The sequence below is a fragment of the Hylaeus anthracinus genome, unplaced genomic scaffold (genome assembly GCF_026225885.1).
Source record: "Hylaeus anthracinus isolate JK02 unplaced genomic scaffold, UHH_iyHylAnth1.0_haploid 12000, whole genome shotgun sequence".
Taxonomy (NCBI): domain Eukaryota; kingdom Metazoa; phylum Arthropoda; class Insecta; order Hymenoptera; family Colletidae; genus Hylaeus; species Hylaeus anthracinus.
This window is the reverse complement of record NW_026534347.1, coordinates 2,609,312-2,633,882: the sequence shown is the minus strand read 5'-3', so window position 1 is coordinate 2,633,882 and position 24,571 is coordinate 2,609,312. Positions and strand designations below refer to the sequence as shown.

At 45.5% G+C, this 24,571-nt stretch overlaps 2 protein-coding genes across 4 annotated transcripts in view; one reads left to right on the top strand and one right to left on the bottom strand.

Annotated features, from left to right (window-relative positions):
- Positions 1-23,280, bottom strand: part of LOC128889981 (putative transcription factor SOX-15) — a 43,385-nt gene extending 20,105 nt beyond the window's left edge. For all 3 annotated transcript variants that reach the window (XR_008460531.1, XR_008460532.1, XM_054148087.1), the window contains exons 1-4: positions 22,269-23,280; positions 15,122-15,535; positions 4,778-4,961; positions 3,705-3,978 (exon numbers count right to left, since the gene is read on the bottom strand). Coding sequence is in view for 1 of the 3 variants with exons in the window: in XM_054148087.1 (XP_054004062.1) it covers positions 3,705-3,978; positions 4,778-4,961; positions 15,122-15,288 (625 nt within the window). In the remaining 2 variants the exon portion in view is untranslated. The remainder of the gene's footprint in view (positions 1-3,704; positions 3,979-4,777; positions 4,962-15,121; positions 15,536-22,268) is intronic.
- The window catches only part of LOC128890001 (out at first protein), a 61,008-nt gene that overhangs the window by 24,496 nt on the left and 11,941 nt on the right, over positions 1-24,571 (top strand). The gene's annotated exons all lie outside the window — the stretch shown is intronic.

Below are 24,571 nucleotides of genomic sequence, written 5' to 3'. Positions count from 1 at the left end.
TAACCAGCGGACGAGATTGATGGCGGAGTAAAGAGCATCGATGGGAGTGGAGGTTACGTACAATCGAACACGCTTCCTCCCGCGAATACACCTACGTAGCCGAACAATTTCGCAACCACCGATGAAAGTAGATCTTCGTTGACTCAGGTACCAAGCATTCGACCGCGTCGGGGGATACGCGTAAAACTCTCGGGTTCTCTCTTGCCCCGAACGATTAGATTACCTTGGCCAGGAACTGGCAATTTATAACAAAGAACGCTCAAACTTTAGAGATCGTTGTTGCACCGCGAAACCCGTCCGAGCGACAGCAATTTCACTTCCGAGGCGAGATTGTGTCGCGGAGGAAAGCTGAGAAATTGTTGCTGGCGCACGTCACGAGTTTAACCCGTTGATTTGTGACGTTGTGTCCGGTATTGCACCGCTATTGCAGATTATGGCTCGAATGGAACGCACACGAGGTATCGCGACGCGTAGGAACGCGTGTTGCTTGGGTCGGTGATCAATCTGGGCCGAGGAAGGATCTCAGTCTCTGTAACGTTAATTGTCAAAGTGTATAAAGTTTCGTTGTTCAAAGGTCTCGCGAGTTGCTAGATCCGAACTGTTCCCAGTTTTTTGGGGGGATCCCTGGCTCGCGTCGATTTCCACTGTTGACAAACGAGCGCCAAAGAGGGGCTAACGGTTAGGGAACGATTAATAAAGATGCGCGGGCACGCGTTTCACCGGATATAATGCCCACACATCGGCCATGGACGTGTGTACGTACGGACCAAAGAGTCGTCCCTGTATCGCCTCGTTCTCGCCAACTACAGAAGAAAACACGGCGGAGCGTAGGGCCCGGCGGTAGGTGAACGCGTGCTCGTGTATCCTCTCTTGCCAGGGATACACATGTATATAAACGTACACCCGCATAGGCCTGTCGGTGTGGGATTGTGTGGTGCACGTTCACGCGCATAACTCGGACATAAAACAGGCTCGCTCGCGCAAACCACGGCCCCGTGCTGGGGTACGGATGGGCTAACGGATGGACGAATGGACGGACAGACGGACGGATCGACACACAGCACGCGCCCATGAATATGTAGGATGTCTGGAAAAAAAGACGAGGAAAAGTGGGGGCGGCAAAGTCTCGACGCGCATAGTAATCGGAGCCGCGTCATGCCAATAACATCGCGGCGTCGATCGCCTAATGTTCGATCGATAAACCACGAGCAAAGCGAGTTTTTCCTTGACTCCGCGGCGATAAGCGTCGCGCTACGCTGGCTGCTGATTTACGCGCGCGCGCCGGAAAAACTGGCTCTATCGACGTGGAAATTTGTTTGGATCGGCTTCGAACCTTGTAAACGGGTATTTTTTGTTGCTTCAACGGGTCGAACCCCGAGGAAGAATTTAATTGAGTTTGTTTTCATTATTCTTGTGGATCGTTATAGTTTTAAGAAAGTTCGACTCTCGGATTCTATTGGAAGGAGGAAGAAAGACGTTCGTTAGAATGTTTGACGCCACCTTTGTTACGTCGACGCCGAGCGACAACCGTAAACAGTATCACCTATTAACCAACTTGTCTTGTCTCGCAGACACTCGCATGCTTAGGTCCCATTCTTCGGACACAATTACCAGCCAGGAACATCGATCGACTCTAATTTGGGATTTTTTCATTTGGGTCCCTTTGGGTCACTTTGGGTCCTGACAGCAACAAACAGCGATTCCTAGCCAACGAATACAACACTTCTTCGAGTTACCAACAAATTTGTAAATTTGCAATCCCTGGAGACGCCGGGACGCGTGTGCCGTCGTACGAACACGCGCGCGAATGGCCATGCTAAAACGGGCGCGGGTAGGTGGCTTTGCAGCACGAGGAGAGTTTACAATTTTCTGCACGACGCTCGTTCGAATGCCAGTAACGTTGCGGATGCCAATTGCCGATAATTCAAGGTGTACCTACCCACGATATAACGTGGCACAGCCACGATGCTGACAGATTGTTGGGTACCGGTACAAGCGCTGGACGCAGGGCCCCCCTTTAAACGCGCAACATTTTGGCGCGTCTTGTCCGAGGGGCTTCGAACATCGCTGGTGAATCATTTTACGGTTCAAGGCGAATTCGCGCTATTCGTCGGGCCGATTCCCCGTCGAATCACTCTCTGACGTCTTTTGCGAGGGTCGATTCGTCACTATCGGTTTATCCCCTCGTGTTGTATCACGTTGCAGCCATCGAGACGAAGAAGGAAAGTTCTTGCAACGCCATAAATCATCGATGAGGTTGCGCGATACGCAGGACATTTTTCTTAGAAAGATTCGTAATGGGATTTTTCGCGACAATACGAATCGAAAAGTTCTGTAATATTTTGCAATTCGAGGCTTCGTTATCGAGATACGAGCAGATGAACCTACGAATGCATGGTCACGTGTCGATGAGCCGCGATCAGCTGATTGGGTTACAAATGGCGCGGGAGTAAACTTTGCTTGTAACTGGCTAAGGAAACTTTAGACTACGAAGTGGTAAATGACAAAGAGGAATGGATCCTCTTTTTGTTATCGACTTATGTACCAACATCGATGAAAGATTCTCAATAAAATGGATTAAAGATAGCACTGGCCAGCTTCGTTGTTATTATAGGGAATTCTTTCCTATTCCTAAAGGACAATGGCAATTTTGCCAAACGTCGAAAGAAGATCAAACAACGTTCGAGAATTTAATAGGAAACCAGCGACGATGATGGAAGGCTCAACCTCTTGACATTCAATCGCGCGTGTATGCCTTTTAATATTAATGCACCGCGTTGGCACCTACGTATAGGAAGCGAATACGCTTCGAGTCGCGACGGTGAATTTACGACGTATTAAATTGCGCTACTCGATATCATTGTAATTTTCTGAGATGGGCATAAAACTGCGTGCTTACGGGGAAGGGAACGACCGGAAGGTCTCGAGTCGATGTCGCGTTTCCAGAGGTCCAATTAAGAAGGGATTCCCATTAAGAGGAAACGTACACCTAGGAACTCTAAAAATAGGATCTTGTTTAAGAATGTCTTCCGCCTGTATCGTTGATTTCGTTCAACGATTCTTGTTATCGTCTCAAACGCTAATCACACTGGTATTCCTCGTTAAAGGAAATCCAATGATAACCTAATTACTCGCCATCCTAACGAGTATTCCCCTCGAAGCGAGTCTGCTGATCCTAACAAAGCAATGGCGGCGGAGAAAATTCGCTCGAGAGGCTCTGATTAACTCCCTCTTCGCTCCACTCGGGTCTCCATTCACGTTGATCACGTGACGTGTAATTAAATTAATAATTGCACCGACGCGAGGAGAGTTTTCCGACTTTCTTATTCCCAGAACTGTCTCGCGACCCGTTTTTCAAGAGAAAAAGATTTTTCAGATGCTCCGCTCGTTTAGTTTCTATTTTCAACGGTTCTCCGACCAGAGGATATGCAATAACCTACTTCGTTACGTGCGATTTCAATTACGGCGTATAATTGCGAACGACGAGGCACGCGTGTTGGTGAAACCAAATAAAGAAACCCACTAATCCGTGATCGATTATTTTCTTCGCTCATTATCAGTTGCGCTTGGCTTGTTCTATTGTCGGATCGAGAGGTGCTCGTTTCAGAGCACAGTGGTATCGATTGTCAGATAGATGAAACGAAAATAAACAGATGTATCTAAATTTATATTAATAAAAATAGAACATCGACAAAGGGACTTACCTAGCATCTTGCTGAGATCGGCATTGTGGAGATCGGGATTCTCGTCGGCCAATTTCTTGCGCTCGACCTTTGCCCAGACCATGAACGCGTTCATGGGACGACGTATCCGTTGCTCCTTTAGGCTCCTCTGGGCCGTGCTGCCTGGATGGCACATCTTCACACCCGCGGGAATCGGTGAAATACCTTGTTGATAATCTAGGGATGGCCCGGAACCCAGCCAGGAAGACATGTCCTCCAGCCGTTGCTGTGCTGGACCGCTCAGCATCCCTGGGATCTGAAGCGTGAGTTGAAATTTAGTAAAATAAAATCACATCAAGTCATCGCCACTTTCGTGCTTTATTTAATTTATTCGATTTTCAAGAATTGCTAAAGTCTCTGTTGGAAGACAATTTACTATATTTCGTGACTTTTATATTCTCGTACATTTGTTGGAATAAAGATCTTAAGTAAACAAACGACCTAGCAATAAACAGAAATAATATCGGGCGACGAATCTACTCGTTAGGGACCGACCCTCCGTTATTCCTGATAATTACGCGCTTATTAACCGAAACAGGTGAAAGTCGCGCCCGATACTCGCGATTCCATTAATACGTAATTACTGAGAGATATTAATCGGTCGGCTAATGAACGGTAGTTGAACGGAGCGCCAGCAACAATGCCAAGTAAAAGCTGCTGTTCCGCGGCCGACGGACTCCGTATTGTAATATAATAAAATGAATAATGCGCGTGCGATCCATGGAAATAACTTATCGCGCGATAATTACGACTTCGTGGGAACGATGGGTATACGGGGTGTGCTCGAAAGTATAGATAACTTGGTTACTTTTCGTAGGGACGAAACTGTTGCACTATCTTTTCCTGGATAAATTAATTCACCAAATTTGATTTTTACCAAGACTCGCGCGAAAGAGCGACTTTCAGAAATTTTCTTATTCCGAGGGGTTGGTTCCTTTATTATCCAAATTTTCACGGACGACGCGAGAAACGCGGAACGTGTAGGTGTCGAACGTTAAGTTCAACGTTCGAGAAATATGCGGCTCTATTGCAACAACGATCGCGCGAACACGTACCGAAATGATTTGGGTATCGATGGGCATGGAACTGTCATTTCCGTCGATATTCGACTCGATGTCGTAGGTCCTCGACGTGGGTGTCGCATAAAGCGAGGAATGAAGTGCCAAGAGTCCAGGGGAACCGCCATAACTGCTCACTGGTGGTGGTGTCACCTCACCCCTGTCATAATTATCCAGCATCCTATAAATTCAAAAACGATTTATTAATCATTAGTCTCGTTTATATGCACGCGGTTAACGGTTAAATCGGCGCGCATCCGGTCGCGTTCATGCGTGCAATAAAATCGCGTTCATCGCTTTGCTGGAACGCGATGGCTTGTCGCCACGGGTGACAATAATTCGTGTTCACATTTTTGAAGAAATATAGAAAGAACGAGGTGAGGCTGAGGTTGATGATCGATAATGGGTGATAAGTAGACTGAGGATGTTTGTTCAAAATGTGCAAATAACGCGTGTAGGATATGAGAGTATAATTAATGAATGCATGAAAAAATGTAACGATATATGCATGGTCGAGAAGTTGATAAATCGCTCTCAGCATTAATGTAGCAATTAACGTGCATGTAGGTGTTTGTTTTTGGTCTTCATTCTACTCACTCCGAGGGTGAAAGAAACACGTTGTCGGGAAACAATCGCTTTCCAAGTTGCGAGCACATTTTGCCCGAGGTAGAGTTTTGCTAAACTGCAAGGTTAGAGATACAAGGTACTGTTATCGCTTTCTTTGTGTTAACACTAAACAATAACAGTACTCGTTCTACCGAGATAAGTCAGCCCGACGGTGTATTATCTAGCAATCTGTGCGTCAAAGTGATGCGTATGTTATCAGTTTGCATTTGAATCGACTCCAGTTAAGATAATGTTTATCTTCCTTGCTGAAAAGCCTCTGTAAACGTGTTGACACAATTTTCTTCCTCTTTTCAGTCACACAGTGACCAACACCTTATAACCAGTAGTTCACTTAGCCCCCTCCCCCACTCAAAATAAAAAAAGCTTCATACTTTTAGGTTGATATCGAACAATTCTACAGGCTGACAGAATTCAGTCCTATCTAAAAGTATCATGGCCTGCCTTGCTCCTTCGTTGAGTCTCGTAGCTTGCCCTCTTCGAACCTCCAGGACGTTCCGAGTGTCCTCGGTATCAGAACGCAACCAATTATATCGCGAAATGGGGCAAACGGGAACGAGAGGGAGATCGAGTTGAACGATATTCTGATTAAGCAAAAGTCAATTATTCTCCCCGGGATCGACACCGTCGGAAGTCGATCCGCGAGAGACGAAAGAGACGAAAGGGACTTTAAACGATGCGGATGGAATACCTTTCGTTCGATTCCGTTCGATACCGGGGCAACGAGCGGCCTGGGCAAGAACGAGAGATCGATTCGTACGGCGTGCACGAGAGGTAATTGACTCTGGCGTCTCTGTTTCGTCGTTGGACGAGCAGCCAGCGAGGGGAAACCCAGCGGGAGAAATCCCGTGGGTCGCTCGTGCCCAGGGCCCGATTGATCTGTCAACCCCGTTAGGAAAAGAGTTGATCGACATGAATGAACCATTCAAGGCCACTTAATGGAATTCCCACGATTGTCCTTAAGGCATAATGCGACCGTGCCAGGTATAATAGTACGAACAGCTGTCTCCCGTGTGCACGCCACCACCACAACCACCCACCCCACCCTCTTGCGCGTCAGCTGGTTCACATCCACGCGCGAAACCTGCGTGGACGTGTGCGTGACTGTAACACCGTCCCTCGCACGCTCGACGCGGGTCGTGCGCGTTTCCGTGTGTGTGTGTAAATTTAAAAACGAGTAATACACGCGCTCTTGGCCATGCATATATGTATATGGACACGCGAGTGTTCCACATAATGGCCATTGTTTCATTCGGTCCGCGAGAGATGCTGACGAGGGCAAAAACGTAGCAGGCATTTTCATTCAATAAACTTCGCCCAGGTTTTTGCTGGTTGGGTCGCGTACCAGACCTTCTGCTTCCAGAGGACGACGCTAATTTTTGGAACAGGGGTGGAGGAGAACGTTAGGGGTGCTGGAGAGTTTGCTGGGTAATTTTTAAAGAGGTGGGAAAGCTAGGTTTTTTGGGAGTTGTATGAGAGTTAGAAGAAGGAAGGACTCGAAGATTGCGGGTCGTTGAAACTCCGTTGTAACATTCTTTGATACGGTGATGGCTCGTTCGATATTAGTTTGCACGATAGCAAGGTGTTTGGTACCAGCTCCAAAGTCAGATTGATATAGTTAGAGGATCGTAATGCCAAAGCGTTAGAAAATTCGCAGGACAACTTGGTACAGCTTCTACGAGGGTACAATTTCTATGAAGTAAAAATCTGGAGAAGTAGGTTCTCGGCGAGTTCAACGAGAAGCAGAAGAGTCGAGGATGTGATGCATACGGTTCACTGTCTCAGCGGCATCCTACGAGGCCATTTTTGGATCGGATAGTGACTCGCGACGAGAGATGGATAATGTATGATAATCGACGCCGATCTGCTCAATGACAGAATATTCATGATTCTCCAAAGTTGAAGTTGAGTTGAGTGCACGCTCAAAGAAGGTCATGCTTGGCTGTTGGATGATCCACGGCTTGGAGTTGTTCCTTCATTAGAAAGACTGAATTCTAAACTATTCTATCTTATATTACATTTAATACGTTACGGGTTAACAGTAGTCCCCGCTTCCACCGCGATATGCTCGAAACGCGCTACTGTTCGCCGTCTGAGCTATGGCATCGATAAGTAAGATCGATACGAGGTGTCGTTTTAATATCGCGACGCGGTCGCGATGAATAGCTGGAGGAGTGAGGGTCGTTTTAATGTGGGATGCTAAGGCAACGACCGAGATCCGTTCAAGCCAAATGGATTTCTTTCTCCAGTCTTATTTCTACCCTACCGTCGAAGAATGGAGCAGCTTTTGTGTATTCGTGAATGCGTTTGCCCTTATCGAAATTGGATGAAATACGCTGCTCGATAACAGCTGAGAAACTCCTATAAGGGAATTATTATGAACTGGGCGATAAGATTGAATCGATCTGTGAAACAACCACTTGGTTTCGAAGATTGGATTTTCTTGCTTGGTAGTGGGTTAATTAAAATTGATATTCGATTCATCATGTATGGCTACGACAGAAGAAGGAGATCAAATACTCTCCCTATTTAAAAAATATAGGGAAACATGAAATTTTGGAGTCGGAATAATTTTCACGTTCGCGAAGAAGACCGTTGGATTTCCGGTGGGACGTTTACACGGATCGCCAACGAAAAACTATGAAAACTCACGGTCAAGATTCCTCAGGTTCAGCCCGCGTCGGTGCAGCTGCACCACCCACGCATATGATAGATACGCCACTGCCTTCAGCATTGTTTCTTTAATGATTCATATGGGGTGATTGTACCAAGAGCAGAGGAAGCAGTTTCCAACTGGAAATGCAATGAGCTTGCGTCGTATCGAAAATATTAATCCTGTCGGTGTCATCGAAGGTCTCCTGTGTTATATACGTGAATCGCTCATCGGGGAGACGATTATAATAAGTCGACGATTTTACAATGGCCTCGACACCAAGCCCACTCCGGTGGGCGTCAAGTTAATTCGAAATCTATTTCAACTCTTATTCATCCCAAGACCCTGAATCTCTTTTGGGGAAAGTACTTTATTCCAAGCACAAGTAGCCAACGAATAGCAGAGATTAGGACTCCAATCTACAACGAATGGTCAAATGGCCATTTTTAACCTTTTCTATACAATTGTGGTACGCGATATACGTTCGATCTAGTTCCAAGTAAAATAATTTTGCATTCAATTGAAAAAAAAATGTCGTTAAGTCATCCGTCTCATAAAGGACAAATAGTAGTATAAATAGTTACAAATAAACGGTGGTAGGTCTAGCGTTAAGATCCAAGCCAGATTCGTACCAAGTCGTTGGAAGGTGACCCATAACGCGAGAAATTTTTACAGGCCGTGCAAACCGCACGAATTACGAGCCTGGCGAGTCGATCTGGATATTTGTACGAGCGCGCAAAGTCGCGCTGGCTACACGCCGAGACAAAGGACACGCGAAACGATCCTCTAAATCGGCACGTTCGTCGAGGCTCATGAATCTCGGGCGAAACAGTGAAAACCCGTGCAACGGTTCGGTACGCAGGACAACCTGGGAGTCAAGCTCGCCGGGGGACAGGAACGGGGACTCCCCGTCAACGACACACACTTGTTGGGTTCCCTAGCGAGTAAATTATTCCCCCCTTCGGGTCAGCCTCCGGAGCCGCGGCGAAGCAGAGAAAGCTTTCGCGTCGCGGACGCCTGACGGCTGACGTGGTGGCGCATTTTATTCAAATAATCGAGACGACCGAACACACCCTTGCATTGCTCGACGGGAAGGCGCACCGACCTTAAAAACCCGCGACAAACTGTTGCGCGACGGTTTGCACAAACTCTTGGCAATGCTGACACCGATCGTCGTGAAAGTGGTACCAGTCTTTCTTTGTTCGCCGACGCAGAAGGTCCGCTTTCGATTGGAGATGAGGTGGTCAAGGTTTCCTTTAATTGGGGATGACTCGTCATTGGAACTTGTAAAAATACTAACGCGAATGTTTGTTCTCTTCATCTATCCTATTTTCTTCCTCTAAGTTCCCACACCTCACCCTAATTTAATTGCACTACACTTGCCTTTGCATTTCTTTATCCCTCTCTCTCTCTCTCTCTCTCTCTCTCTCTCTCTCTCTCTCTCGATTTACCATGATCGAGAGTAGTAAATTCCTAAAGTGGTCTTCGATCATCGTAAAGTTACAGCCAACTTCTAAAAATAAGAAAGGTTGTGATAGATGAGCGTGGCGGGAAGACGCGGTGGCATCGATCGAGCCGAGAAAACGGAGGGACTCGTAATTTTATAGGCCCCTGATTAAACTTTTAAATCGAATGACCAGCGCGGTTCACTTGGTAAGCGGAAGTGACGACCTCAGCCGCTCACCTCTGCACTACTAACGCTCCGGCGCGTTTCAGATTTGAGAACGAAGAAAGCGCATCCCCGAAACCTTTACGGTCTTCAGGCTGCGGAACGGACGTCGTCGTCGGCGTTATACCCCGTACACCTTCTTCTGACCTCAGACCGTACCGGTCATTACGTACGACTTCCTGCGAGTGAAAGAGGAATCGAAGATTTCTCGAAAACTAACGAGACTTTAGAATATCTGATGGTCTAGAATGCCATCGAACAACGCTCCAAGATAGCAGTCAGAGATTCTATGTCAAATCCCTGTTAAAAATATAAAAGGAAGTTCTTCAATGAGGAACCTTGTGATTAATCGAAGAGATCCGTGTAAACTCTGCTTGCTCGTTCGAAGGATGTTGGCGTGTAGAATTAGTAAAATCGACATTCAGTCAGGTAACTATTGTTCTTCTCCCCCGTTCAGATTCCTCGATGGCTACCCGTTGTAAACATTGTCTCCGCTCTTCGAAACGTGTACTAGTACGCTTCTATCAGTTCTCCCAATTAACTGTTAGTTTCGTCAAAGAACACTCGAGAAGATTAACGATTAACTGTGTATTTATGTTGTCATTCAGTATCGATAGAGATGTAAATCGTAAATAGCTATTTTTAAATAGCTATGCACTGCGCCCATTGTGCCTAATGAGCAACGAGGGCCTGGCTAGGCTCTACGCAATATTCATTGTATAGTTGCATTGGTAAAGTTCAAATTCCGCGAGCTTTCTCACAGCCACTATGTAACATTTCTGAAATTCCATCGGAATTTTTGAGTCCATTATTGGATAATATACTATCCATATTTATTAGTACTCTTGAATATTTAACTCATTTGCATCATTAGTGCATAAAAGAAGAATTGGTGATAAGAACGAGTTTTCCACTTTTCCATGCAATTCAAATGGGTTAATAAAGTTCTCTCCTTCCTTAGGAATATCGTGAGCTTCCAGACGACACATAATTTCTTTATCAGTCGAGCAATTTGCAACTATAAACACAAGCGTTCGTCTCAAATAAAGTGATCGAAGAGTCATCAAGAAATCTTCGATAATCGTTTCGAGGAACAGTTTATATTCCCATGGCGCGTCAAAGTCGCTAGAAATAATCGTTAAACATAAGAACAAACGGTCGCAGAGAGATCGTTAGTCTCCGAATCCGTCTGCATACTTGCACGTATGTATTTTGTCGCAGCAACGCTCCCTGCAAGAAGTAATATCCTGCTTCCGGTCGAAACGTTTAAACGGCTCAATTCATTAACTCTCACCTCCATTGTTTTCGACAAAAGCAAATTTCTTCGGGCGCAAGTGAATTTCGACTCCTTAATAAATCACCGTCACTGACTGTCCGCGTCATTGTCGGCCATTTAAAATTCCCCTGAATCCCGTCCACGTGCATACGTCGTCGCATACACAAATCATTCTCTCACCCATGGCGCGGCCTTTATGCTATAATTATTGTACGTACGTATCCGTAACAATGCAATCGTATCGCGAAACACGCCACCTATTTCTCGACGAATCGGGCGACGATCAAACTCTCGCGGCAACGCCGTCAATTTTACCGTCCCATTACTATTTCGCCTTTTTTTACATTTCAATCTACGGAACTGTGAATCTGGGAAACTGTGTTATTCGAGGCAAATTTTCGAGACGTATGAACTCGTAAGAGACTCGTAAACCGCGAGAAGGATTAGAAAATGCAAAACACTCGGATGCACGGTTCGAAGAGGTGTAGGATTCGTGGAAACGTCGTGCAAAGGAACGCTAGGCTCGAGGCGTTTTGTTCGAAATTACCGTAATTGATTTTTATCCGTAATTAGTACGTAGTCATCGTCCATTCGTCGAGTCATTAATCTGACTCACCACGATCGTAGATATTACGGGACAGGGGACAGTCCGCGGTGTCATCGCGTACACTCCTTCTGGAACTGTTATTTTTCCCAACCCATGACGTCTTCGTCATTGCCATAATTCGCTAATAGCGATCACATTCCTCGTGGGTGCAGTATCACCTATGAATAATTTCATTTCCATGTATCCAAGAACACATTTTCGAAACTCTTAGTGCATCCTTTTTATCTAGAAAGGAATACTTCTTAATAAATCTATCCCGTTTATTTACACGCGTGGTTTGACGTAGTTTCTTGTTCGTATTTCCGTGGCAGTGTTGTTATTCGATGGAAAACGTCGAAATTCGGGAGAATTCCCCAGGTATTGTCCGTCGCGACGCACAAAGAGACTCCGCGAATCCTGACACGACACGACTACCGAGAAAAACCGACGCGTATCGAGTACTGTATCGTTCATGGAATTATCGATGTTTCGACGATATAATTGATGTTTGCGAAACGAGCTCGTCGATTGAACGAGCCTCGAGGCTCCTCGGAAATTGTACGATTTCCTTTGACAATATTCCTTGTCAATTAGGAATTATCATTCGTAAACTTCGATAGGTTGTTGTGTAAAGAATTAAAAATATTGGTAAATGTATTCCTCGGTACGGCATGCTTTGGTAGAGGAGGAGGGGGAGTTAAATAAATTGTTCAGCCGGGCGTCTAGACCGAAGACGTCACGGATGGCAAATGTACCGGAAGTAGCCCGTATGACGTCAACGTTGAGAGGTTAAGTATGTATTAATTCGCAAAAAATAAAGCAGAATCGACTTACATCGATCTCGTTCCCATTTCGTAGAGGCAGGATGTTCACAAGTTTGTGATAAAGACTCGAAACGCGTCGAGTTATGCATCATCGAGTGCTTTCCACGATGACTGTATGCATTTTTATTTCGTGACTCGCGAAACGGTCGGTTATGGTGCCCATGTTTACCGATACTTTTCTCATTTGTTCCGATATGCGTCGCACGCGTGCGAAATTTATGTCGCGAATATATGAACACCCTCTGCACGAAGGAAGGACAGCATACGAATTATTAAAATTGCTGGGCGTGCATGATATTAACCTCGTCAAGTTTATAGGAACCTACGCGTTTATTTATTTTAAATATTGTAACGCGGGGGGAATTATCAAGATTGTGAGGATCGATATTATTTTGAAACGGTATAGATCACTCCTAAAAGGTGATCTACAGAGTGAGATTCTTACAAACATGGAGAGGCTTAATGTATTCCAATTGTGAAACAAGTTTTCAACGAGGATGCTCGAGACGCGTCAAATGTGGAAGCACGATGAAAATATACATCATTCCTTGACACTATGAATCTAGGCTACGAGAGTTACTCGCCAGGACATGTGACTGAATATCGTGACATGGTTCGCGATCCATGCGACGGCCGCGAGCAACGGATGGAACCGACCGGAACAATTTTAATGAAGATGATCTTCGTCGCCAGGAAGCGCCATCGCCAGTTGAAAAGTCAATCCAGCCACGGCTCTGTTTTTCTTTTCTTATTTATTCTCTCCTGAAAACACGTTCCTTCCGCGGACGAGAATAGCGATTCTAGTTTGACCGCAAGTTATGCTCGTCTAGGGATGTCCTCGACATCTGCTCTAACTATAGCGAGGGGAACAGAAATATTCCTTGTTGCTGTAGAAGCTAGTTTACAAGACCATTTAGCTGCCAAATTAAAAATCGTGAAAGTTTCTTCAAGCCACAATATCGTCTAGAGGACTAGATAATTTTACATTTGACAAAGTATTTAATTTTTTAGTCCTGTAGACAATTTCTGTCAGCTATTTCTGCGTGACGTGACGAACGTGTTAATAATCACTGTGCCCTATCTGCAGTTGCAAGAAGCGACGGGGACAATCACACGCGACACTTACGCAACAGATTCTCTGTTACAACCATTTCCTGCCGATAGTATTTTGTTATAATAGAAAGGAAAGAACGCGCGCGCTTTTGTCTGGGAGTGTATCGCGACTGATCCATCGCATCGCGGAACAGGCTATCCCGGCGTCGACGTCTAACAATCTGGAATGTTTAAAGAGGAGACTTTTCTCCCGTTTGGTTACGCCAATTCGACGTAATAACAGTGAGATATTGAATACGAGCGTAAACTGCAATTTAATCGACTCTCCGGCCACGAATGTCTGCGGGACATGGAGACTCGGCTCGAAAGGGTAAACGTGAACGATGAAAATTCTCCAAGAAGGGAAACCACCGTGGCATCGAAAGGGGGGTACGATGGGGAACGCGTCTCTGAGCCCTGTTCGCGGACTTGCGCGGATCAACGATAGCGATTGGCGATTACGTTAACCAAACACCGCGGTGCACGCCCCTGCAATTTGCCCGAGGATCATCTTCCCCTAATCGCCGCGCTAATAACAGGATTACGGAGCCCTGGCCGACGAAGTCGTATACTTATCCCTAATTCGCTGTATCGTTATTAATATATATAATACAATTGAGAACGTCTCCTGGCCGCGATAAGGCGACCGTACAGCCGCAGTTGGGGCACGCGCGAATTCGCGAGGCGACGGGATCGATTTCATTTTCCGCGAATTTCGGTACCGCGATCGTCGGCCTCCGATTTTCGAAATCGACGAGTGTTGGGCGAGAAACTGTGCCCCTAGCTGGGATATTAATTGATTTTTGAGTGTGGACATCGAGGAATCAAAAAAATAAGTGTAGCATTGAGAAAAGTAGGTGAAATAAATTTCGGCTTCCCTAAGTCATTAAAAAAAAAAAAAAAAATGATTCACGAAGATGACCAATGCAATTCGACGATCCTGTCCAGTTATCTACAGCGAGACGGACTTATTCCTTAACGGTTTTCATTTCTCTCGTACCATGACTAACGTGTGAAAAAATATGCAAACAACCGTTTGTGCATACATAATTGACTCATTCTACTTCTGCTCCGTGAACTCCCCCGACCTATCTCTCTAGCGCACTGGAAAAGAAATCAGGGCAAAAACAACAGCGAATAAACATGAACATCTCGTGCCAGCGACGATCCATAAAAGTGTCAGGACTTTCAAACGCTAATTAATAACATCTCGTTGCAAACATCGACTCCGTTCGAGGGGGGACTTAATTGCTCTCGAAACCCAGTTCACATGATTGTTGGATTTCAAATTTAACCGAATAGGGACATTAATTATCGTTACTGCGACCCAATTATGAGACAAGTGAGAAATGAGAGAGCAAGCTCAGATTTAATATTTATACGTGGAATACTCGTACAACTATTCCGTTGAACAGAACGGACTCATCGGTCCCTTCGAGTGGCCCAACTGAGTTCGACCAGTTCAGAGATCACCTTCCAATCCCGATCAATCGCTGTATTTCGAGTCATCCCTCGTTCCAATCAAATTTTGCCCATCTCTGACCGCTACTATCGCGAACAACTACTGCTCCAATATGCAAGGAACAATTTGTTTACGTGTATGGTTCGTGTACTCACGTGTAGTGGGAGTAAGAAGGGCTGGCCTGGTCGATGTGCGCAGCCGTCGAGAGGCCTTGCACGATGGCAGCCGAAGGATCCCTAGCTGGCGAGGAACTTTGAGCCCCCGGTACACCGTGGTGGTAGCGCTGGCACATTTCGGCCAAATTCCACCCATGGGCATCCATATATTAACACTGCTTCTCTATTCTTTGGCGTACCATCCATTTCACACGCGTTGTGACACTCCCTGTTCTTGGTCCTCCCCGTTCTTACTTTTATTATTCACTTGTCGTCGATCACAGGCGAGTAGGCGCAACGCAAACCGCGACGAAAGACACTCGCGCAATTATCGTCCATAAGCTGCCACGGTACTCGAAACATCGCGCTCGCAGACCTCGCGATTCCTCCACGATGGATCCACTCTTCAAGCCGCTGGAAACAAAACAGATTCGTTAGTGCACAGGTGGTTCTCGACGCTTTTCATGGATCAGTTTGGGAAAAGAACTGTTCCGAATAGGTTTCAGAGGACGGCGAACATAGGACATGTGATATACAGGGTTTTCCAAGAGAAGCCTCAAGGTCAGAAGCTTCAGTTATTTCTGAGCAACTGGAAAGGGTTTATTGAGAATCACCTTGTATGGTAGATACAGGGTTTTCTGTAGGTAGCTGGATTTGTATTCCAAACAATAGAAACGAGAGAGGAGAATATATATTGTTTCGAAGCGTGACACTCGTATTCCCGTTCTGCTGACTTCAATCTGATACGCTCTATTTTTAATAAAAAATACTACAGAGTCGTCATGGCTAAATATACGCGCTATTAATCATCCTTTCTGAAAAGTGACAATACCTAAACAATCTCTATTACATAGATTATATAGATACAGGGTGATCACTCTTCGTATCAGGCATATCCATTACTTAAAACTTGGGATACCACGAGACATAGACGTAGACGTCGAAAGGTTAAATAGAAATCCTCTGGTAGAAGACGATGATTAAAACTCGAAGCGTTAAACGCGGGTCGGGGTTGAAATTGGATCGATTTCAGCCTTAACCTTTTTCTCTATTGGAATAGGTGCAACTCGACCACCGTATCGATACCGATTACAGTCATCTCGGCGATTTCCCGGTACAGTAGTGATTAACGCTCGATCCGTTGATCCTCGAGTGGTAGTCGATCGATATCGCGAGCCAGATACCGATGATTATCTACTATCGCGTTTTGAACCCTTCTATTAATCCAACTCTATTACCAGCTCATCGCTGTTGAAATTAACTAGACACTTTCATTAACCTAGGCATTATACCGCGATCGATTCGACTGTTACGCAACGAGCATTCGTGATCTCTCTATTCGTTTCGTGATCCTACTTAGAATCCAGTCATTTTATTTTACATTTCTTTTTTTTTCGTAACCTTTAAGGCACGTCAACAGTCAAGGGCTCGAACACGAACTCAAAAGAATTCTTGTTAGTTTTATCGTACGCTTGACTTATTAGTCGCTCGTCAACTATTTTATTTTTTTTTTTTTTTCGAAAATGAAGCGGTGTCGACACAAATCTTTTTGGACAAAATATTTATCAATGTTGTAGAATAACCTAAAAAAAATTTCCTTTAGATTTTCCTGCACTACACGATCCTACAAGTACATATTTTGTAAATGGAGATGCCACGAGCTAGACTGATTTCCTCGGAAATAATTCCCATAGAGCAATTCTCGTATCTAGTTCCTTCGAGCGATTCCTACAACTTCCTGGTTAGCAATCAATTGGAAATGACTCACGCGATAGCCAAATGTGAAATACGTGTTTTTGATATCCGATAATTATGTATACTTCGGTGCCCGCGGTTGACGAACGATCCAATTAACGGTTAAATAGGCTGCCAATAATTTGGTCGTTTAAGTGGCGCGCGCTGGCCGATTCCAGCCGCCTTAAAGTAATAATTTCCTTCGGGAATTAATCGTCGACTACTGGGTTGGGCCAGGGGGAACAACGCCGTTTTCCTCGTCGCCGTACCGATTGGGTGTTAATCACGCCGGTGACCACGATATATCGCGCACCGTCCAATCGACGATAAATTACTAACGAGTTATCTGAACGGTCGGACAGTAAAACGCTGCGTTTCTCTTTCTTTGGTGACGCAATTAACCGTACGGGAGAGTTGCATACGTTTTAGCACCTAAAACTATGAAACCAGATACCGAGCGCGCGCGGTGCTCGATTACAAACGCGACCCCGCGTATCCTTCGCGCGTTGCGAACTTTATAAATGAACCCCGAAGTTACGTTCGTTTCGTCTTGTAGCTACAGGGAGGCGTTTTTACGCTTCGGCAAAGTCAACGACACGCAAACACGTCGCGGAGTCCGTTTACCCTACGATGATTTCAGCATCGAGTCGAGAATCCTGCATCCCCTCCATTGCTGGAAGAGGATTTCAATTAAAATAACACCCAAGTACATGCTGGCAAGCACGCTTTTCATAAACGTGACAAACTTTACGATACACAGGCGATAATTTGCATTGTACACAGAAAATTATGATAATATTAGTTCCTTGGTATTAAAAATAACAAACAACCAAGATAACATTCAAACTGATTCATTTACTAAAGCTAGTAACTGATAGATAGCCAGGTGCTACCAGGTGGTTTACCGAAACGTCCTTCGAATAACATAATAGACATTATAGTTTGTCAAAGCCTCTCGGATTGTTTTTCATGTAGAATCTTAGTTGCATTAGATAAGTGCTAAAGAACAATTATCCTTGTATCGTTATAGATAATATAATTAACGATACAATGATAATACATCGCTACAGATACTATAATTAATGATATTGTATCGTTAGTGCAGATAAATACGTCGAACAGAAACCTCCTTAGCAACCTAATCGAATTCTAATTGAAGATGACACCTTTTCATGAAAATATTATCACCGGAATTTCCAGAATTGCAGTATGTTTGCTTTCTCTAAATTGCTAGAACTCGGATCATTCGAGCATCCAAGGACCCAGCCACGAGCCTAACTCTCCGCAGTTTTCCCAAGTCCATTTTTCCCCAGTCGATTTACTTCGAACGATCGTCAATTACTGTTACGTTGTTCCCAAAAACGTCGAACCAGGGGAAACGAAACGGCAGTCTCGGCCGCATTAGAAAGTCGCCTTAGCCACGGGCAACGTTGATTTACAATTTCCAGATTTTACTAGCACGGTATATCGAACAATCTCGCGCTGGTAATTGTACGCTCATTACGCCGTTTGCGTATTATTTGCTCTCCACGCGAGACCAGGCACCCGCGAGATGGAAGATGCGTTATCGCCCTCGCGAAAATCGTCGAACACGGTTCGTCGTCGTCGCGTGGAAACGAAACGAAAACGAAGAAACGAGCGGCACGCTCGCTCACCGCCAAACCGATAATTTAAGCAGAACTTTTTCAACGCGACATCGTTACGCGACTCCGCAGGCATTCCGTGTGTCTTTCGTGCCTTCATCCTTGTAATGACATACAACGCGCGATCCAACGAATATCGCGTATCGATCTGGCATTATGATTGTTATTGCGTTATGCCTTCGCCGCAATTGAGACCTCGCGACGCGTACGTGTGTCTTCGTTTTCTGAGGCAGAAACCTTCTAAGGGGAACACAACCGAGCAAACTGTCTGCCAAAGGTCGTAGCTGCTTCCAAAATTGGAGAACTTCGTACATCTATGTTTATAGAATTTTCGTAATTTCAGGACAGAACTCTTTGTGTCAATCTCTGAAATTTATAACTTTGTTATATTCACGATCTGTATATTATGACAAAAGGTGACGCACGCTCTCACCGTCGAGTATATCACTTGGTCTAAGTGAGCATATCTTTGTTATTATCAGAGATTACCTCTTTATCAGATTCCAGTAAATAATTACTTTCGAAGGTGTCATCGTTATCTTTATCCGAATACATCGACATATTTTTGATTATTTTCTCACAAAGGGATCTACCGCTGAACTTTCTTTTTCCATGACACTATTCGAGTGTCCTCAGTTTTTCTCAAACAGGATGCACACGAACCATAAAGGAAACTATAAAACTGTAAACTTGATTTTGCTAAAGTGCAATTACGTTGCAGACATCGACTTCGAGATCGAATCAATCTTATCACTCTGTGTTTCATTGATATCGGTAGCACAACACGTTGTTGTACGTCAAAACGAAAACTGCTACCACACGATCCATTCTTTAATACGAATTCACTAGGTCTGACGCTGACCGTCACTTTCCACTTGAAAAGAAAAATAAGTTCGGTTCGTAGCTTCGTGGATTTGAAAAATAGAAATCGATAAATAGCAACCAACGAAGGCACATTTTTGAAACTAGGTTACATAAAAAAAGAATTTATGCTGATTTGTATCTCGATACGAAATCTCATATACTTCCTAAGCCGATACACGATTCCCATTAGCGTCTCGTAAGTCCTCGCAGTCGTCTCGCTCGACATCAAAGCCTCCCGTGCCAAATATAAATTCATTCTTCAATTTCAATTCGATTCATCGAGAAGGATCGCCCCGTTGCTCGCGTTACGTCACGATATTCGCCACACCCCGTATAGATCCCCGATTTATTCGCGCGACGCGTGCGCCGGTTCGGTTCCGACTTTATCACCGCTATAAGTCTGATACAGACTAAACCAAGTTTCACGTTACGTTCGGTGGAAAACGATCCGCGCAACGCTATTTTCTTCCTGATTTTCGATGATCCACGGTCTCGTTATCGCGCTATTGATCCCGTACCTCTCAATCTCATGACGGGACGCGTTCAATGCGGCTTACTTAGACGCTTTCGCTTCCGTCACTCGCGGATAGGGTTACCACATCTAAATCATCGACAAAGAATACGCTATGCGCACGCTTTACCCGTGTATGGTATTAATTTTAGTTCAGACGGCAGAAAAGAAATTATCTCGCGTTATTTATGCGTTGGAGAAGGAGGAGAAGGTTGGAAAAGCCTGTACCTAGTTTATTTATGTTTCTGAGGTGTCGTAGTAGTGGTCGTGGATAAGAAAGTAAGAGGTAGAAGTGTGGGAAATGTTGTGTATGGTTATAAATCGTGTAGGTTTCATAGAAGCTTTTAATTTTTCATTTTTATCGAGGAAAGACGAATTCTGATAAGGGTAACATTGAGTCAATCGACTACGACGAGTGAAAAATAAGTGAAAAATGAGGGAATAATGAAACTATTATTGTAATCTGTTTGAAAAGATATAAGTTCATCGTATCGGTACAGTGGTTGGGAACGATCGGAGTAGACTGTTACAGCAACGTACTACGAGGTCGTTCGATTAATATGAGGAATGCACGTCTCGATGTCGCAAGCCTGAATTTATTATGCGCTGGTAAAATTCAGAAGTACGCAGACTTGTAGCCATGCTAGCGACCGAGCCTGGTCAACGCACTTTTGGAGGAAAAACCAACGTTGATTGTTTGCTAATTGTTGGCCAATGACGCGGGTCTCGAGTTCTACGCAGCGGAAGTTGTTGTTTGTTATTAGTCGACTGTTGAATTCGAAGAGCGACAGAATGAATCGAGTTGAAAAATGCACAGGAACACTTCAGAGATTCTCTAACATTCGGAACTCTCGCTCACTGACGCTCCCAAAAATTCTCTTGTTTGTTTATACTCAAAAAAAAAAAAAAAATTTGATACTGTGGCTGCTTAGAAATCGGGGAAGACTTTCTTCCGGACGCGTTCGCGGTTCGATTTTCGACACGCGGCATGGCACGGCCCGATCGGAATCGGCGGCGATATCTCGCGCGCGATCGATCGGCTCACGAACTCGGTTATCGAGGCTCGGATCGCCGTTAACGAAGGTTTCACGGTGGATTTTCGAAAAATCGACTCGGACCGCGCGCGCTGCCTCGTTTCCTCGCCCTCTCTCTTTCCCCCCCGCGTCTCATTCTCTCTCGCGTCCACCCACGCGCGGCGGCGGAACGACGAAACCGGCCGCCGGCTAAGAGAGAGTGTATTTCTCGCTTATTATCCTTTCCTTCGATTTCCTACCGTAAGGAAAAAGAACACTGGCTCGGATGGTGGCGTACGTATCGACGGTATCGTCGGTGCCCTCGCTTCCCAGCAAAATTCTAGTTAAAAATTTCGAACAAGACGTAAAGCTGAATTTTAACCGTGGAAAGAAATGTTGGGAACAGTTGTCCGTGGAAATACGCGGAAACTTAATACAGTTAATTTCTGGAAGACGCTTTTAAACACACTTTTCTCAAGTAAATGGAAAAATGCGCGAAACAGATAATTACCGCAAACAAGAACTGCATATCAAAGTTTAAAAAAAAAATTTAATGTTAAAAGTGAAGATCTTAATGGCCCTCTGGAAAAACTCTTGGTCCCAATGCATAAATCGTTGCACGGTGTTCTTATTCGTCGCCTATTGCTCAAAGAAAACTTTGCCCATCTCTGGGTGTGACTCACGCGCGGTTAACTCTGTGCTATGTCCCGGAGATTTACAGCTCATTACCGATTTCATAGCCCGGAGTCACGAGCGATCGAATGTAACCTCGAAAATCTAGTCGACGGCGCGCGTCGATGCGGGACAACCCGCTGGTCGCGTGTCGATCGGATTTCCGCGCGCGGAAAGCTAGGTCTCCAACGCGAATCCACGCTAGCTCGGTCGTAACGACTGGCGGCGATCGGTCTCCTCGATAATAGACATTCCCGAGATTAACATTTCCGTTAATCGTCGTTACGATAATCGATTTATACTGTAATCGATAACGAGCAAGATTAACTTGTAGCGACCGTTCCGCGGCGGTTATTTGATGGAGCGAACTTGTGCTTCGTCATAGTGAAACATTTCATTCCGCAAGCTAAATTCGAATTTCTATTCAACGAGGCACGAATAAATCTATAATGCTAGTGTGGCATTTCTCTTGGAATAGCCTGTATTGGTCCTGTATTGTATTGTATCGTACTGTATTCGCTCTTGGAAAAGATTCAAAAGAGACTAAGTTATTGACACTGACTTTCATGTTATCTTTCCTAACTAAATCGTTTTATAACGAAGAAACATGTTACTTGATGTTTCATTTCGTCTGACTCCACTACTTCCTCCAAAACACTCAGCCAATAACAAACAACATTTTACTCAAACCCCGTCAAACTAAAACTTACCAACGAATGCGCGCCAAACGTGCTCCTTGCTCAATCTCTGACCTCCTACAGCGATCCAAAGCTGTCTAGATCCTCGTCGATCCCCACGATGCTTCACAGATCTCTCGAACACCTTCCTCGCTCCAAACAAACACCGACCAACATCAACCGCCAACTATCGAACATCAGCGATCCAGCACGGTTCCGCGAATCGATCTGGTAATAAGACAGCCGGCGCGTACACCAGAGGACAATCTTCCCAGAACGTCACCAAGATAAGTCACCGTACCTTAGAGGTGGTCCCGTGGGCGCGCGACGCAGCCCCCGCGGTCCTCGGGCGCGTTCGTCACCGGCGACGATCGCAACGCAAGGGCTCGGTCATACCAACGATTTCTCGATCGCTCTACGGTTCGATCCCCGCGATAAAAAGCACTAGGGCCCTATGTATCGTATCGGTGTCGGTCGCGATAAAATTGTCAGATCGGCACTCCACTGTTTCTCGGCCCTGGACGGGAACTCGTGGGCGGTGGTCGATACGACCCAACGATATTCGGTCGTTGTAAAGTCACTGGCACGTAAACACTGAGGATCCACGCGCACGACCGCCAACAGGTCCGCGTCAACCGCTTCGCGCTCGTGGAAATGTCAAACGACGACGTTGGCTCGGTTCACCGTCGCGCCGGCGGCCGTCGCCCGCGTGGGGGTGTGACATAATACAACAGCAATCTGGGATTTAGAGCGTCGATCTAGCCGGTTGTCACGGAATTCGAGCGTATCGTTCGATTCTCACGAATGTGCCTCGACCGCTGACTCCGATCCTTCTCCACTGTCAACAAACTGTCTTCGGTTTCGGAGAGTATCTCTTGGCGTATTTCTGCGCTGGATGTCTTAAAAACGTAGCAATACGAGAAGGACGAAGTGAACAGGGCGCTGATTCACGAGATATCGGCGTTGGTCGGGCGCGTGTGTCCAACTCGGTCGCGGCAGCCGGCGCGGCTGACTATCGCGTGTTCCGTGGTGCACGACTCGAGCGCTGACTGAAGTCGAGCGCGCCGTGAGGTGAGCGGAGGTGACTTGCGACTCGACTCGACTCGACGGCACTCGACTCCCATCGACCGTACTCGACTCGAGTCGATCCAGCCCGAACAACCGATTCGGCCCAGTGGCGGCGGCTAAACTTTCCTTCGAGCTGTACACACGCAGCGTCCCGCAGTGGGTGTACGTAACGATCCTGGTAATTGTAAATATTACCTATCAGTCGAGCGAGGACGTTGCAGGGCGAAATTGGAAGAAGTTTGGGAGAGGTCTAGACTGTGCCGAAAGGTGTGCTACGTTCGTCATCTCTCCATCAGGTGGGTATTGTACACTGACTCTATGCAATAGTTTGGATATCGAATACTGATACTTTTAAAAAAACATGTTTTATTGATAGAGAGTATGTATACGCTGATTATCACGCGATAGTGACGGTCAGAGATGAGCACAGAGTTCAGTGTAGCGATAGCTCGGATTGGAGCGTGTTCCCGAAACAGGTCAATCTCAATTGGGTCGCTCCAAACGAGAAGCTTCTAACGATTCGACGATGTTTCCTCTGATTGCTATGTATCATACATTAAAACACCTTAAATAGCTTTCACGTAATAACCTAATGCAAATAAATCGGCAGGACCACGAGACGTTTTCATGCCCCCCTTGGCCACAAATCAAGTACGTAAATTTCTGTGGAATAAGAGCCGTTCGATACAAAGGTGATCTAAAAGCCTCGCGCCGCGCACCAAGGCAGGAGATTGTCCTTTTTGAATTTCCTCGGGGCTCCGTAATGCCGTGTTACATAATTGAAAGCGTAGGAAGCAGATTGATTAACACACACGGGAGGAGAAAGGTTCGCGTCCGTATAGATCGGTGGTGGCTTTTATGCGATTCGCGCGAAGCGACTCTAGGAGGCCACGTGGGTGTCATCACAAGCGCGCGATAAAAAAGAATAAAAGTCCTGGAGATTATAGACGTTGTACCGTCTCGGCTTGCAATATACGACCCGGTGCTGCCTCGCCAATATCGCGGAAAGGAGGAACGACGTGACAATGAGACGCGAATTACGATTTCCTCCTCGATCAAATTCGAAACGAGGAGCGACCTTTACTGGGGCCATTTAATTGAGTTAGGTCTCTTCTAATATCAAGGTTCCAGTGCTAAACGTCGCTCAAAAATAACCCTTTACTTTTTTCTTCGGATATTCGTTCAACTTAGAGATGCTCAGAGATTCTGTACCAAATTCAATTATGCATAATAAATAGCTGAGAAATCTAATAAATATCAATCTCTCT